Genomic DNA, 15589 nt, shown 5'->3' with positions numbered 1-15589 from the left:
CTAGTTCCAGCTGTTTGGTAAAAGTGTGTGTGTGTTCCTATATACGCTGAATCATTGTAGTCTGTTCAATCTAGTAATCAACAATGTGGTTGTTGATTACAAGATTTAGTAATCAATCATGAATCAATCAGGGGCAGGTAGGACAGTAGCTCTAAATTAATATTTCTCTGGTTAATGTTTGTTTGTGTGTGTGTGAGTGTGTGTATTTGTGTGGTAGCGTGTGTTTGTCTTCGTGTGTTTGTTTCTATGTGCGTGTGTATCCTTTGTGTACATGTGTGTGTGTGTGTGTGCGCAAGCAATCCGGTGCACATGCGTGTGGACAGGCGTGTGTGTGCGTGCATGTTCGCGCCTGTCTTTGTGTGTGTGTGTGTGTGTGTGTGCGCGTGCAAAGTATCAGCTGTGATGCTGTTTGCTGTCTTTCCATGTTCTTCTCCGTGGTTCCAGCAGGTTCCCTCGTCCGTAGGGGGGGGGGGGGGGGCTCCATCATCTCCATGAGCGACGTGTTCTAGCACGCCGCCCCTGGTGGCTCTGGACAGGAAATGGCAACGGTTCCTGGCTCAGCCCCGCTCTCTTCTCTGAATCTCCAATTAACACAATGCAATTAAACAAGGCTCCTGTGGGAGGAGTAAATGGCAGGCCCTGGGCTGATTAGCCCAGGGTGAACGGGGCCCTTGGGGCCCTTTTGTGCTTCCGCCTCACACTGAAAGATCCCTCGTACGACCAACATGTTTGCACTTGACGGAGCGCTCCCTAAACCTCCCTTCACACCGGTCACACGCTCGGCGAGAGCTGCAGGGAGTCCGGGCGGATTCTTATTTCAGAAGTGAATAACACGAAGAAACAGCGCTTTCTTTCACTTTGTTTCGCTCTCTGAAATGGAGCCGTGCACTTTGCAAATCTGTGTCGCTACCGCGGCCCAATTCAAGGAAGCTGCTGTCGACAGGTGGGAGGGGGGGTCGAGGCTGATTCGAGCTCACAACCACAGCCGAAGTCGTTAGCAACTATGGGCCCGACGGCATCTGTTCTGTACAGTGCGCTGCATCCCCTCTCCCTTCCCTCCGTCCTCGGGACCCTTATTCAAGTTTTACTGCTGAGCCAAAGCCGTGGAGGGGCCGTTTGGATCAGGGACTCTGAGGCTGCATGTTTTGGTCAGGCATCACAACAAACATTTCTATTAGAGCTGCAAAAAGTCACACAAGTCTACAACTCTGGCCCCGAACTGCCCTGAATAAAATAGCACCTTTGTAAGACAGAAAACAGAGAGTCGTTGGTTTAATCAAAGACATTGCTAAGTTCTGCAGGCCCACTTCAATCCGTTCCAAGAGTGACATCATCACAGCTGGTGAGTGATGGGGACTCAGAGACCGGTCTTCCATTCCCTCCTATTGACAAACCCTCGCCCTAACAACAGTTGACCAGCAAAACACAGTGTCGGGGCACATTAAACAGCCACAACCCTTCAGAACAGATGAGGCCAATGTAATAAATCACATTTTGATTGGTTTGGCTGATGTCACTTGATTGCGTCTGCTGGATCTCTAACCTGAACCATTTGCCCATGGAAATCAAGGTTGCATGGATATAGTGTGTGTTGGTGTGTGTGTGTGTGTGTGTGTGTGTGTGTGTGTGTGTGTGTGTGTGTGTGTGTGTGTGTGTGTGTGTGTGTGTGTGTGTGTGTGTGTGTGTGTGTGTGTACGCATGTGTTTGTTTGTGTGTGCATTTGTGTGTGTGTGTGTGTGTGTGTGTGTGTGTGTGTGCGTGTGTGCGTGTGTGCTTCTGTGTATATGGCAGTAAATGTTTAGAAAGTATAATTAAGTGGCTGACATCTTTTTTGGGAAGTGAATTATTCATGGGCTATTTGATCAAATTTGCATGCGCCATGAAAGTGAGTGAGGGGAGAGAAGGGAGGGGGGAGTAGGAGGGGGGTGGGGGGGAGAAGGGAGGGAAGGGGAAGAGGGGGTAGGAGGGGGGAGAGAAGGGAGGGGGAGTAGTGGGGGGAGAAGGGAGGGAGGGGGAGTAGTGTGGGGAGAAGGAAGGGAGGGGGGAGTAGGAGAATGGCGGGGGAGAGAAGGGAGGGTGGAGGAGGGGGGGGGTACTTGTCATCAAAGGAGCAATAAAGCGAGGAAATGACGTTTAAAGTGAAAAGACAAATGGGGACCGAGTAAGTCACCCATATTTATAATAAAGAGGCCTCTCTTCTTTTGAGTGGAACGACGGTCATCAAGACGGTTTAATTCTGTACATCGCCGTCAATGAGAGCACCACCGATCGCACTGCACTACACAGGTCTGTGTGAAGAGAAGGGGCTCCTTAGCAGCACACGATCTGAAGGAGATCAGCGACGCAGTGACGCAGCCCGCCCCGTCTAAAGCCTGAAATGTGTCGGCTGTTTATTATTCTCCGGATTCACCACAGGGGAGCCATCTCTGTGGCTCGGCAAGAACAACACAGTCGGTTGGTAGTTACACAAATGGCTTTATTATGATGCGCTCCGGGAATACCCTCAGAGTATTACCCAACCCCGTTCTCCTCGTCCACACAGTAGTCCCTGTTAATAATCGACCGGAGTGAGAGAAGTTTGGGATGCTGTTTGTGTGTGTGTGTGTGTGTGTGTGTGTGTGTGTGTGTGTGTGTGTGTGTGTGTGTGTGTGTGTGTGTGTGTGTGTGTGTGTGTGTGTGTGTGTGTGTGTGTGTGTGTGTGTGAGTGTGTGTGTGTGTGAAGTGACTGAAACGGAATCGATGATTCTTCGTTTACAGAAAGCAACCGCAGCGTGATGTTTCCCCTTCAAGGTCTGGATGAAACTTTATATTTTAATTTGAACGCCCGCGCAAGAGACCATTAGCTATGGGGAATTACAAAACATGCATCATTACACACACCAACACAATGTGAAGGTGCTGCATGAAGTATCATACGCTGTACAGTGCCTGAGATGGCACGTTAAGCCTCTCGGTTGGTAGACGTCTGGAACAAAGAGGGAGTTGTGTTTGGCAGTATTAACATTGACAGTACATGGTGAAGAATTGGATTTGCGCTCAAAGAAGCGCCCCCGTCTTAATTCAATAGGGTTGCTGCGCACGGGGACAGTGATTGGCTGTTTCGGATGGGAGGAGGAGTTCCTTGCAGGCTCGGCTGTGCTGCAGACTCTAGTCGCATCGCAGAGATCGTTTCTTGATTGGCAGACCGTTTTCACCCCCCCCCCCCCCCTTTTCCCCCATCATAGAGCTAACCACCACTGTTTGTGTTTGTGTGTGTGTGTGTGTGTGTGTGTGTGTGTGTGTGTGTGTGTGTGTGTGTCTGTGTGTGTGTGTGTGTGTCTGTGTGTGTGTGTGCATGCATGGGGGATGGCTCTGCATGTGTTTGCAAACGTGTGTGTGTTTTCTGTGTGTTTTACATGTGTGTGTGTCGGGGTATGCGCTGTGTATGTGTGTCTGTGTGTGTTCTGTGAGATAAAGAAAGCAAGGTCATGACATTTGTCAGCTTCAGAATAGATCATAAGCTATCCTGTTAGTCTGTCATTATATGACTTAGCACACAATGCGTTGGCTGCCTCTTTGCGTGAGCCATCCTGTCAGATCTGCTTTAGCATGTCGCTAGCGTGTGCGGCCCTCTTATATTTAGCTTGCTGTCTATATTTAGTTTACTTTGACGATCAAGGAGAATACATCACAGGGACCTGAGCTGCGGTGCGTCTTCAGAGCTTTGTCAGAGCTCTGAAGCTCAGAGCTCATAGACAGATTGACTCAAAAATGAAACGTATTAAATGCTAAGATAGTCTTAACGATCGCAGGCCCTGGGAGGAACATGGCCGCTGCATCCTAAGAACAGCGCGTTACGGGGCCTTCTTCGGCCCTAGGCCGGGGCTTCATTCAGCCTCATGGGGGCCCCGTCTCACCTCAGGAGCCACATGTGTTTAAAGGGTTGAGCTCGCTCTGAGCATGCGCAAACGGGCTCTGTGGAGCTGTGATGATGTACTCCCCAAACACATTTGTCTGTGTGTGTGTGTGTGTGTGTGTGTGTGTGTGTGTTTTTTTTGTGTGTGTGTGTGTGTGTGTTTTTCTGTGTGTGTGTGTGTGTGTGTGTGTGTTTTTGTGTGTGTATGAACTTAATATCCATGAGGTTGAAAATCGACCTTGATCCTAATCAATGCATTGATTATATTCATTCAACCCATGTTGTGATTTTCTATTGTTACTACTTCCATATATGAGCATGGAAGTACTGTACTGTACACGTCCTGGAAGAGACAGTGGTTAAGTTAACGTCCCTGAGTGTACGTCGATGACATGAACACAACAGGGACGTAAGCGTTATATTCTGATTTAACGACGTCAACTCGGCCCCGCGATGAGCGGAAACCTTCAGTGGAATCGGAGAGCAGGGAAAGGTTGGGGTTGGGTTAGGGATAGGGTTTAGGGGTTAGGGTTAGAGTTGAGGTTAGGGTTAGGGTTGGGGTTAGTGAGGGTATGGGTTAGGGTTAGGGTTGGAAATGAATACAAGACGCAGAAATGAATAAAAGACACACGCATCAGGCCGGGATTCGACAGTCGCTGATTGAGCTGAGAGCTTCGTTAGCTCAGTTATGGATCCTTGTTTAATTAGCGGTTGTTGTAAATGAGGCGTGCGCTGAGCGACGCGCTAAGCGGCAGTCTTCTGTCTCCTCGCGTTCTTCGTTGATCACGTCGTTCGGTCGCGGGGGTAGTCAGACCGGAGGGTGTTCAGAGAGGGCGGACCTTCCGGCAGATCCTGAAACATGTGTGTACTATTTAGCGGGAAACATCCTGCGCTGTAATTTTCTAATCTAATAGAATTGGGGAAAGAAATGCGTCTACCCTTAGCTTTTAAGTGGACATTTCCAGTACTAATAGTAGGCTAATTGTGTTAGCCAACTAGAAGGCTAATAGAAGCCTAAGTCTAAGTCGAAAGATACAAGGTTACTCTCTGCAATGTAGTTTTCCGTCGTTGTCACCGGGGACATTAGGACAACCACGCTGATCTGTCAAATAGCAAAGTCTGCACAATTCGTTCGATGAATTAGCTATTCCGACTAACAATCTGGTTCTTTTACTGACACATCTTCCGTCGCCGATATCAGCTCCCACCTCAGAGCAGATCTGCCTGTGAGGAGGCTCCTGTGCACACAATGTATTTGTTTACGCTCTCTGCCTCGCTCTGGGTGTTATCGCCGTGTTATCTGCGTTCTGCACATTTTGATCTGATTTGTATGTGGGTTAGGCTGAGCACAATGCAACTCAATGATCCTGACCCTTTGTCTCTCTCCCTCCCTCCCCTCCCCCTCTCTCTCTCTTTCTCTCTCTCTCTCTCTCTCTCTCTGTTCATCATGCTCTCTCTCTTTCCCTCTCTCTCCCTTTCTCTCCCACTCTTTCTCTCTCCCTCTCTCTCCCCCCTCTCTCTCCCCCCTCTCTCTCCCCCCTCTCTCTCTTTCTCTCTCTCTCTCTCTCTCTCTCTCTCTCTCTCTCTCTCTCTCTCTCTCTCTCTCTCCCCCTCCCTCTCTCTCTCCCCCCTCCCTCTCTCTCTCTCTCTCTCTCTCTCTCTCTCTCTCTCTCTCTCTCTCTCTCTCTCTCTCTCTCTCTCTCTCTCTCCCTTTCTCTCTCTCTCTCTCTCTCCCTTTCTCTCTCTCTTCCTCTCTCTCCCTCTCCCTCCCTCTCTTTCACTCCGATCTCCACATCAATCGTCGTATTTTCCCATGATCTATAATGATTTCACATCTAATCTGTCTCTAATAGGCTACATCAGTAATACATAATTAGCCAGAAATAGCAATTAGGAGGGACATACCAGGAAGAGGAATTAGGAAACAAACATGGGATGTTTTTGAAGGATGACCGACAGCGGCGTCACGGCGACGAGACAGGCTCTGCTATCTGTGATTCATACCCGGGGCATCGAAGAGTGATCCAGTATAAAGCAGAGGATAGCATGGACGCATCCGCCGGTAAAAAGCCTTTTACGAGCGGATGTAAAATCAGGCTGGGGAAGGGGGGAGGTGGGGGGAGGTTGAGAGGGTGGAGGGGACCCACTCATGCACCCCCCCTCTGAGTGCCTCACCAGGACCCCGGCTAATGCGCGGACATTAGGAGGGACGGGGAATGTGGGTTAGGGGCTGTCAGCTCGCACCGCAGCACCGCAGGTACAGATGCAGACATCCATCACGCCGCCAGCTCGTCACGCTCCAGCCAATAGGAGCGGGCCCGGGGAGGACAGCTCTACTTTGTGAGGAAGTAGAGCTGTCGTGAAGGTGACCAGCCGCCCCCCTTCTCTATCGGCGCCCTCGTCAGGCCATCACACCAAGATGTTCTTTTTGATTTAGTTACGATGTCTTTCGGTGGATTCAACACGCACGCTGAAACGCTGATGGATATATCGGCTTTATGTATAATAGGTGTGTGTTTGTGTGTGTTCGTATGTGTGTATGTTTATGTGTGTGTGTTTCAATATGTATCTGTGTACGTGTGGGTGTGTGCACAAGGCATGTGTGTGTATTGCACGTGTGTGTGTGTGTGTGTGTGTGTGTGTTCGGTACGTGTCATGTGTATTGATGGAGTCGTATTATAAAGACAACAAACACACACACACACACGCATACACACGTACACACACACACACACACACACACACACACACACACACACACACACACACACACACACACACACACACAGCCCTGCTGGAGGATGCGTGCTGGGAGGTGAGCCTCGCGGTGAAGAGGGCTTCATCATCAGCATGCGCAGGCTGGAACCCTCCCGACTGCTCCGCATTCTGAGGAGCAGCGCGCAGGGCAAACAGTGTCGGGCTTAGAAGGCTTTGTTCAAACACAGATGGGCCAAAACCTGTCTAGATGTGGAGCCGGGGCGGAGAGAGACGGGAGCCTGGGGGGGGGGGAGAGAGAGAGAGGAGAGGAAGAGCGGGAAGAGGAGGAGGAGGAGGAGGAGGATGAGAGAGAGATTGTATGCACATAGTATTGAACGGATCATCCGCGGTTAAGGAGGTGGCCGCCACTGAGAGAGCCCTGATAGGGGACGGATTAAGGGTAGATGAAGGTTACCTGCTTGTGTTTGGTGAGGGGACGTCGATACTGAAACAGGAGCCAATGTCGTCCGCCCTCCTGTACGCCTGCCCCGCCTCAGAACTCGGGGCCGCGTCGGGCATTTGATGCGGCGCTCGCCACACGCATTAGAGGGCTCTGTGCTGCTGAGAGGTCTGGCCCTGTGATGTAGAAAGCCCTCCGTTCACCCTCTTCAGGCACTGCTCCGGGCACCTCATCACAGGAGCCTGCTCCCCTGGGGGGGAGAGAGGGAGGGAGGGAGGGAGGGAGGGGGAGGGAGGGTGTGGGGAGGGGGGGGGGGGGTGGAGGGAGGGAGAGAGTGGCGAGGGAGGGAGAGAGGGAGGGAGAGAGTGTGGTGGGGGAGGAGGAGGGAGGGAGTGGGGGATGAAGGGAGGGAGGGAGGGTGGGAGAGAGGGAGAGAGGGAGTGGGGTGGGGGATGAAGGGAGGGAGGTAGTGGGGAGGGAGGGAGGGAGGGAGTGTGTGTGTGTTTGGGTGGGGGAGGTGGCAGTTCCTTGTTTCATTAGCAGTATCTCGCTGGAGAGGGAGAGCAGAAACACCACCCTCCCCCCCACATATCGACCTCCACCTTGCCAGAGGCGGGTTAAAGGGTTGGGGGGGTTGGAGGTCGAGTGATATGGATAAGGAGAAGAAGGAAGGGGGTGATGGAAATGGGAGGTAGGCTAAACTGTTTGGGGCCACAGTGTGTGTTAATGAGGGTCTTTACGATCCTGAACTATAATCAACAAAAACATAAATTATACCCTATGTAAATATCGGGTTAGGTCGCATGGCCCAAAAGTTTCAATCACTGCGCACAAATCAGGCAATTTCAACAGGTTCCCCCTTCAGGACGCGGGCGAAGTTGTCCGCGGTCCTTTAGAAACAGTAGAAGTGATTTAGGAACACGTCCGGATCACAGGGCCTGGATGTTTGTTTGTGCTGGTGAACCAGAAAGAGGCTTTGTAGGGAGCCTATCCAGATGGTCCATTAGTGCTTCAGATCCTCCTCGGTCGTCGCTGTTGTTGCTTCTATCTGTCCATCTTTCCCCTCAAATCGGCTTCTGCGTAAGTCTCCTGATTTTCCAATAACTCTGACAGCTCCTCCGCATCGCCCTAAAGAGACGTGCACCACGCCATGCCCGTCCCTATTTACTGCACTATATTTCAAAAAAAGATTGTCTATTTGATGACCTCTCGTGAAGATTATTGCCGACTCTACGTCGGCCAAATCTGATCCCAGACAGACAGAGAGACATCTAAGGCCCAGCATCTTGTATGAGCAGGCACGTATACGCGGTGGACAAGTAGTGATTAAAGACCGTCTCCAGATCTGTGCCGTGAATGGTTAGTAGCGTAATATATTTTTTTGTTCAGTAAGGGAAGAGTGTGCTGAATATTCAGATGGTGAGTGGGTCATAATGTTCCTTATTCCCACTCCCTGTGTGCTTTGATCTGTCCCTCATCCTTTGGTTTAAAGGCTCACACTGCCATTGTGTTGTGTTCACATCCATACTAACTCTCTCTCTCAGGATATCTGTATTCATGTTTGTAGATCAGGCGCTAAGCATACGGAAACCTAAAACATATATTACTTTTCTCACGTTTTTTTTACTGGGCATAACCACGGTTCATCATTCTTTAACTCAGTGGACTCTCTGTGTGTCTGCAGATACTGATGTATCAATACTTATAATACCTCTATTCTGACTCTCACTGTGTGTCTGCAGAGACCAGAGTATCAATACCTCCCATCCTGGTGTTTCGGCTTTGAGAAGCTATCCTCATACACTGTGGAATTTTACAGATTTTACTTGATCATTATATAGTGAACGTATTAAGTAGCTTTGTTTTTATAGTTGTTTGGAATGGGAACTTCATCTCTCCATTGCTTGTAAGCAGGAATTACATGCGGCCCGTCACACAAAATAAAACAATTCAAAGATGTCTGATTATTGGTAGCTTATTCAGTACTTATGCCAAGGTTATATTTTTTTATTGAGCTCCTCTGTGTCCACATTTACAATTTTTTCTTCTTGAAATCACTAATAAGTTCTGTTTTTGTGTATGCAAGAAGACAATGCAAGAGATGTGTTGACATGGGGATACTAGCCTTCGTGTTGCGTATCATCGTTTGAGGTATCCCCATGCCGCTTTGTAAGAGATGGTTGATCCGCAATCCCCCTGGCAAGTACGCTCACTGACTCCACCAGAGACTTCTTATGATGAAATCAACTCCAAAGAAACTCAACGCATACAAAACGCGTTCTAAGAATCTGAATCAACTACGAGACGACTGTGTACCCTCGTTGTTTTCGGTAGTATGAGGTGACTCACGTTACTCTGTTTCAGGAAGCCATTTAAAAGTGAAAGTAGGACTTGACCTATGTCTGCCGGCTCAGTAGGTCACACTGTTTAGCAAAGAAAGAGAAATAAATCTATAACTCTTTCCTGTTGTGGCTACGACTAACGGACTAAATTGCGCTTTTGGGAAGCAGTGGAGCTGCCCTTCCAAAAAAAAGCAAACTGTTTTGAATCAATGATCCGCCATATTGTGCATAGTGTGGCTCAGCCAGCATCTGGCCCCAACTCCCAATCAATTGTTCCGTTTTAGCACTTCTCAACAGCGGCTAATTGCTTCAATGAATCTCTGCCGATAGTCACTCTCGAGTATTTTTCTGTATGGCTTCACATGGGTTCCCAATGTACACATGTGCCGCAGCATGTGCAAGACCTTTGAACACAGAATCTGAGAATAGAAAGTATACGAGAATAACACAATTTGTTCCAGAACCAAACAAAACCAAACTCAATGCTTGATACTCCTGTCACGTAAAAAACAACTCAATTACAATCTCGAATCACAAGTACAACCTCGAAGGGGTTTCAGCCCAACATGTGATGGTGACCCCACCTAACTGGGTGGAGAGAGCCCCGCCCAACCGGAACGAGGGTGTGCTGCCGACACAGCGTCGACGAACAGCGCTGCAAATGAACTGAAGCACTCTTTGTCTATCTGCACTCTGTTCCTGTCGCGCTCTCCCTGCGCCTTCTCTCTTGAGCCATATCTGTTGTGTCAGGCTGTGTCCTTCAATTAACCCTATCGGTGTGTGTGTCTGTGTGTGTGTTTGTGTGTGTGCGTGGGGTGTGCGTGTGTGGTGTGCATGTGTGTGCGTGCTTGTGTGCCGTTGTGTGTGTGCGTGCGTGTGTGTGTGTGCGTCCCTGTCTGTGTGTGTGCGTCCCTGTGTGTGTGTGTGTGAATCCTTGTCTGTGTGTGCTTGCGTCCATGTGTGTGTGTGTGTGCGTGCTTGCGTCCCTGTGTGTGTGCCTTTGTGTGTGTGTGTATGTGTGCGTGCTTGCATCCCTGTGTCTGTGCCTGTGTGTATGTGTGTGTGTGTGCCTGTGTGTGTGCGTTTTTGCGTTCCTATGTGTGTGTGTGCGTACGTCCCTGTGTGTGCGTGCGTGTGTGTCCCTGTGTGGGTGCATGTGTGTACCTTTGTGTGCGTGTTTGCCTTTGTGTGTGCGTCCCTGTGTGTGTGTGAGTGTATCCCTGTGTGTGCTTGCATGCCTGTGTGTGTGTGTGTGTGTGTGTGTGTGCGTGCGTCCCTGTGTGTGTGTGGTTCCCTGTGTGTGTGTGTGTATCCCTGTGTGTGTGTGTGTGTATCCCTGTGTGTGTGTGCGTCCCTGTGTGTGCGTGTGGTTCCCTGTGTGTGTGTGTGTATCCCTGTGTGTGTGTGCGTCCCTGTGTGTGCGTGCATCCCTGTGTGCGTGTGTGTGTGTGTCCCTGTGTGTGTGCGTGTATCCCTGTGTGTGTGTGTGTGTGTGTGTGTGTGCGTGCGTCCCTGTGTGTGTGCGTGTATCCCTGTGTGTGTGTGTGTGTGTGTGTGTGTGTGTGTGTGTGTGTGCGTGCGTCCCTGGGTGCGTCCCCCTGCAGTACAAGCAGGTGGAGCAGTACATGTCCTTCCACAAGCTGCCAGCGGACATGCGCCAGCGGATCCACGACTACTATGAGCACCGCTACCAGGGCAAGATGTTCGACGAGGACAGCATCCTGGGGGAGCTCAACGAGCCGCTGAGAGAGGTACAGGGCCCAGGCCCGGGTGTGTGTGGGTCTGTGTGTGTGTGTGTGTCTTTGTGTGAGTATGTGTGTGTGTCTTTGTGTGAGTGTGTGTGTGTGTGTGTGTGTCTTTGTGTGAGTATGTGTGTGTGTGTGTCTTTGTGTGAGTGTGTGTGTGTCTTAGTGTGTGTGTGTGTGTGTGTGTGTGTGTGTGTGTGTGTGTGTGGGTGTGTTGTGTGTTTGTATGTGTGTCTGTGTATTTGAGTTTGACTGTGTGTGTGTATGTGTCTGTTTGTGTGTTTGTGTTTTTTGTATATAGTGTGTGTGAGTGTATGAGTGTATGTGTGTGTGTCTCCACCTTGGCCTCAGGAGATTAAGCTCTCTCAGATACAGTAGCTCTCATAGTGGAACTTTTATTATCTTTATTATTTATGATATATTTTGTATTATCTAATCACATCATCTGTGTTTGTGTGTGTGTGTGTGTGTGTGTGTGTGTGTGAGTGCGTGTGTTTGCGCGTCTTTGTGTGCATGTGCATTTATTCACTTGTGTGCGTGTCCCCTCGCGTCCGCCCATGCAGGAGATCATCAACTTCAACTGCCGCAAGCTGGTGGCGTCCATGCCTCTGTTCGCCAACGCCGACCCCAACTTCGTGACCTCCATGCTGACCAAGCTGCGGTTCGAGGTGTTCCAGCCGGGCGACTACATCATCCGGGAGGGGCACCATCGGCAAGAAGATGTACTTCATCCAGCACGGCGTCGTGGGCCGTGCTGACCAAGGGCAACAAGGAGACCAAGCTCTCCGACGGCTCCTACTTCGGGGGTGAGTGACCCCCGCAGGGCCGGGGAGCACACAAATGTTGTGGAGGAATGCGTGTGTCTTTCTGTGTGCGATAGCGTTTTCAAGAAAATATAGATTTCGATCTACACTGAATATTAACGATTTCAGTACTGTTTAACCGCAGTATCGATACACTCGGTACCAGCGGCGATTCCTCGCTCTATGTTATAACCTTGTTATATTTATTTCTCCATATAAAAATAGATATTGCATATAGTATGCATCAAAAATGGGATAGAATATTGATATTTTTCAAGGTATTGCATCAAAGTTAGAAAAACCCAGTTTCTTGACAACACTGTGCAACACACAACAGTGTGCGTGCATTTGCGCGTGCATGTTTGTCTGTGTGTGGGTGTTGTTTCCTGTTGACACCCGAATGCGACACCATAACGTTTGCGCTAATGGTTTTGTGAGACGCATCGGCTGAAAGGACCCGTAAATCAGCACGCATACATTTTTGTACATTTAGGTCCGGACCGTTTTATGTTCTGGTGTTTAAAATGGTGGACACACCACCCAGAAGAGGACCACATAAGCTGAGGTCTTCCTGGGCTGCCGTTGGTTTGTGATCCACAGCAATACGATGGAGACGTCAAGTCATCCTAGCCAGGCTGTTAGCCTCACTCCGGCAACATGGCACGGCGGCACTCACCCCCTCAGATCTCTCCTTATGCGGAGGGTGGGGGGGGGGGGGGGGGGTAACTCTCTCCCCCACACCCCCTCAGATCTCTCTCTGAGTGGAGGGAGGGGGGGTTAACCCTCTCCCTCACACCCACGGCTGGAGCTCAGCTCTCCAGAGAGCCACCGTGAACAAATCAAAGGAAAGCGTGTCTGCCGCGTTGAGTATATATCAGGAAGCGTGCGTAGGGGTCGCGATAATAAAAAAACACTTTTCCATCCCACAAACAGGAATACCACCGCCTAAACACTTTGACGTTGTTATACAAATGTCTTGGTGATGTACGCACCCCACTTCCTATTATACTGTTATTTGTTGTGTTTCACTTTGCCGCGGGTAAACGCGATTTCTCCTACGTCACAGGGAGAGGTCGCTGCAGCATCCACGATTAATAATAAAGCCTGTTACACATATTGTTGCAATACATTAGATTCATTCATTCAATGAACACATGTGACATTCACAGAGTGGTGCCTCCTGATGTTGAGAGTGTGTAAGTGAGTAAAATAGCACCCTGGAGCAGATTGCTGGCTGACTTGCATATCATGTTAAAGTACAATATTACACGTTTCAGAAGATAGGCGCTTTGGTGCCTTGTAGATTACTAGTAGACGTTTTATAACGTCAATTATAGAGGGTTTTAGGCTGTATTATTTAAAGCCTTTCACCGTAACCCCGGCATGCTATAGACTGATTGCTGAAGTGTTGCTGATGAGGGTCAGAGCAGCACCAACACACACACACACACACACACACACACAAACACATGCACTCTCACCTACACGCACACACGCATGAACGCACACAAACAAATGCACTCTCACACACAGACATACACACATACACACACACTCTCACACACATGCAAACACACTTAGACACATACACACACACACACGCACGCACATATACACACGTACACACGCACACTCACATAGACACAGACACATAAAAAGACACATTTGCACACACACAAGCGCATGTGCACCGCATACAACCCCACATACACACACACAAACAAACACACACAGACACACACCCTCTTAAGTCCTGCCCTCCACCCCCCCTCCGCCCCAGTGTATGTGACACATGTAGGGGATGATGTGTGCCATACTGCCCTCACCAAATACCAATTAGTTTGCCCGGTGACAGCATATCATTTAGTCTACACTGTTTAAGTAATGAGAAACAGCGGCAGAGCATTTAACAGCTTATGACCCTCCTGTGGAAGTTTAATTACGTCTTCCCCGCTCCGGCCGCTCTCCCTGCCCTCTCCCTAGGGTCCCCTCAGAAATAATAGAAAGATGGTGGCCATATCTCTGCCTGTGCCAAAACTAATCAACATTTCAAAAAAAGCATTCCTCCACAGCTTCCTCCAAGACACCAGCCCCTCCCCGTCTCTCCATAACCGCCTTAACGCTGCAGTTATTCTAATAAGTCACGATCGGGTGTTTAATGAGAAGCCGACTCCAGTCCATAGGCGTCACAGACGGTCGTTTTAGTCGGGCGGCCGCGCGTTTTTGTCCCTTCCACAGCAACAACTCGGTTTCTCGCTGCGAGCGTCTTCTGCAATCACAATATACATTTTCAACAGCTTGTTTGCGATGGAGATTAATGTCAACTATCTTAGAGAAGAGCTGCCGAAATTGAAACAGTTATTTTTTCTTTGCAAAAAGACAGCTATAGGGGAACCCGAACCGCGGCTCCAAAGGCGGCAAGCGATGCCGCGACTCAACCGCGGCGCGCTTTAATCTTAAGCCTTGATCTGCAATTATTATTATTTTCCCCGCACCAATGTGATAGAGAACCCCAGGGTTTGCGTATTTCACTCCATTATCCTGCAACTATTCCTGGCAGCGGCGTGCTTTCCAATGTGCAGCGAGAGAGAGGGAGAGAGTATGAGAAAGAGAGAGAGGGAGATAGGGAGAGGGAGATAGGGAGAGGGAGAGGGAGAGGGAGAGGGAGAGGGAGAGGGAGAGAGAGAGAGAGTGAGGCAAACTTAAGCTGAGAACCACTGGGAGTTTGTTAGCAAACACAAGTTAGCCATTCATGAAATTAATTGGTGGCTGCATCAGTACAGGGGGAGTCGTGGTGGTGGATGTACCGAGATGGTGGTGGTGGTGGTAGAGGTGATGGTGCTGGTGCTGGTGGTGGTGGTGGTGATGTTCTGGAGGGGGTTTTGGTTGTGGTGGTGGGGATGGAGGTGATGGTTGTAGAGTTATGGTGGTGTTGGTGATGGTAGAGCTGATGTGAAGGTGGTGGTGGTGATGGAGGCGGTGGTGATGGAGGCGGTGGTGTTGGTTGAAGTGGAGGTGAGAGTGATCGTGGTGGTGGAGATGATAGTGGTTGACTTTATGGTTGTGAGGTGATAGAGGTGGGGATGATGTTGTTGGAGGTGGAGGTGTGCTGGAAGCAGAGGTGATGGTGGCGGTGGGGATGGGGGTTGAGGTGGTGGAGGGACATGGCTGGAGTACATTTTAAAGCTAAAAAAAGACAAAACAATAGTTGCTGTTGATTGTGAGGTTGTAGTGAGAGGTAAGCCTTGTGGAGGAGTTAGAGGTGGAGTTATTATGGTTAGTGGTTGGGGAGTTCTGACTCAGTGTCGGTAAACAGGTAGTCGCTGGGATGAGCTGCTCAATGAACTATCGCGTGCAGCGAGATTAGAAGTCTGTGTGTGTGTGTGAGTGTGTGCGTGTGTTTGTGTGTGTGTTTACATGTGTGTGTGTGTGTGTGTGTGTGTGTGTGTGTGTGTGTGCGCATGTGTGTGCGTGTTTATAGAAGTGTGTTTTGGAAGGTTGGTTTTAGCAAGTGTATGTAAGAGTGTATAAATGATTGTGTCAAGAGAACATTGCCTTGGTCCACTCACTTTCCCGTTACTTACTTGACACACACACACACACACACACACACACACACACACACACACACACACACACACACACAC

General features: G+C 49.6%; 1 protein-coding gene across 1 annotated transcript in view; it reads left to right on the top strand.

The window, feature by feature from the left end:
• The window catches only part of LOC132472463 (potassium/sodium hyperpolarization-activated cyclic nucleotide-gated channel 4-like), a 67475-nt gene that overhangs the window by 35407 nt on the left and 16479 nt on the right, over positions 1-15589 (top strand). The window contains 4 exon segments of the mRNA XM_060072070.1: positions 10999-11145; positions 11703-11840; positions 11842-11889; positions 11891-11945. Coding sequence (XP_059928053.1) covers positions 10999-11145; positions 11703-11840; positions 11842-11889; positions 11891-11945 — 388 coding nt within the window.

Source organism: Gadus macrocephalus, chromosome 14, assembly GCF_031168955.1.
Source record: "Gadus macrocephalus chromosome 14, ASM3116895v1".
In the NCBI taxonomy this organism is placed as follows: Eukaryota; Metazoa; Chordata; class Actinopteri; order Gadiformes; family Gadidae; genus Gadus; species Gadus macrocephalus.
The sequence above is the reverse complement of the archived record's forward strand: the minus strand, read 5'-3'. Positions and strand labels throughout refer to the sequence as shown.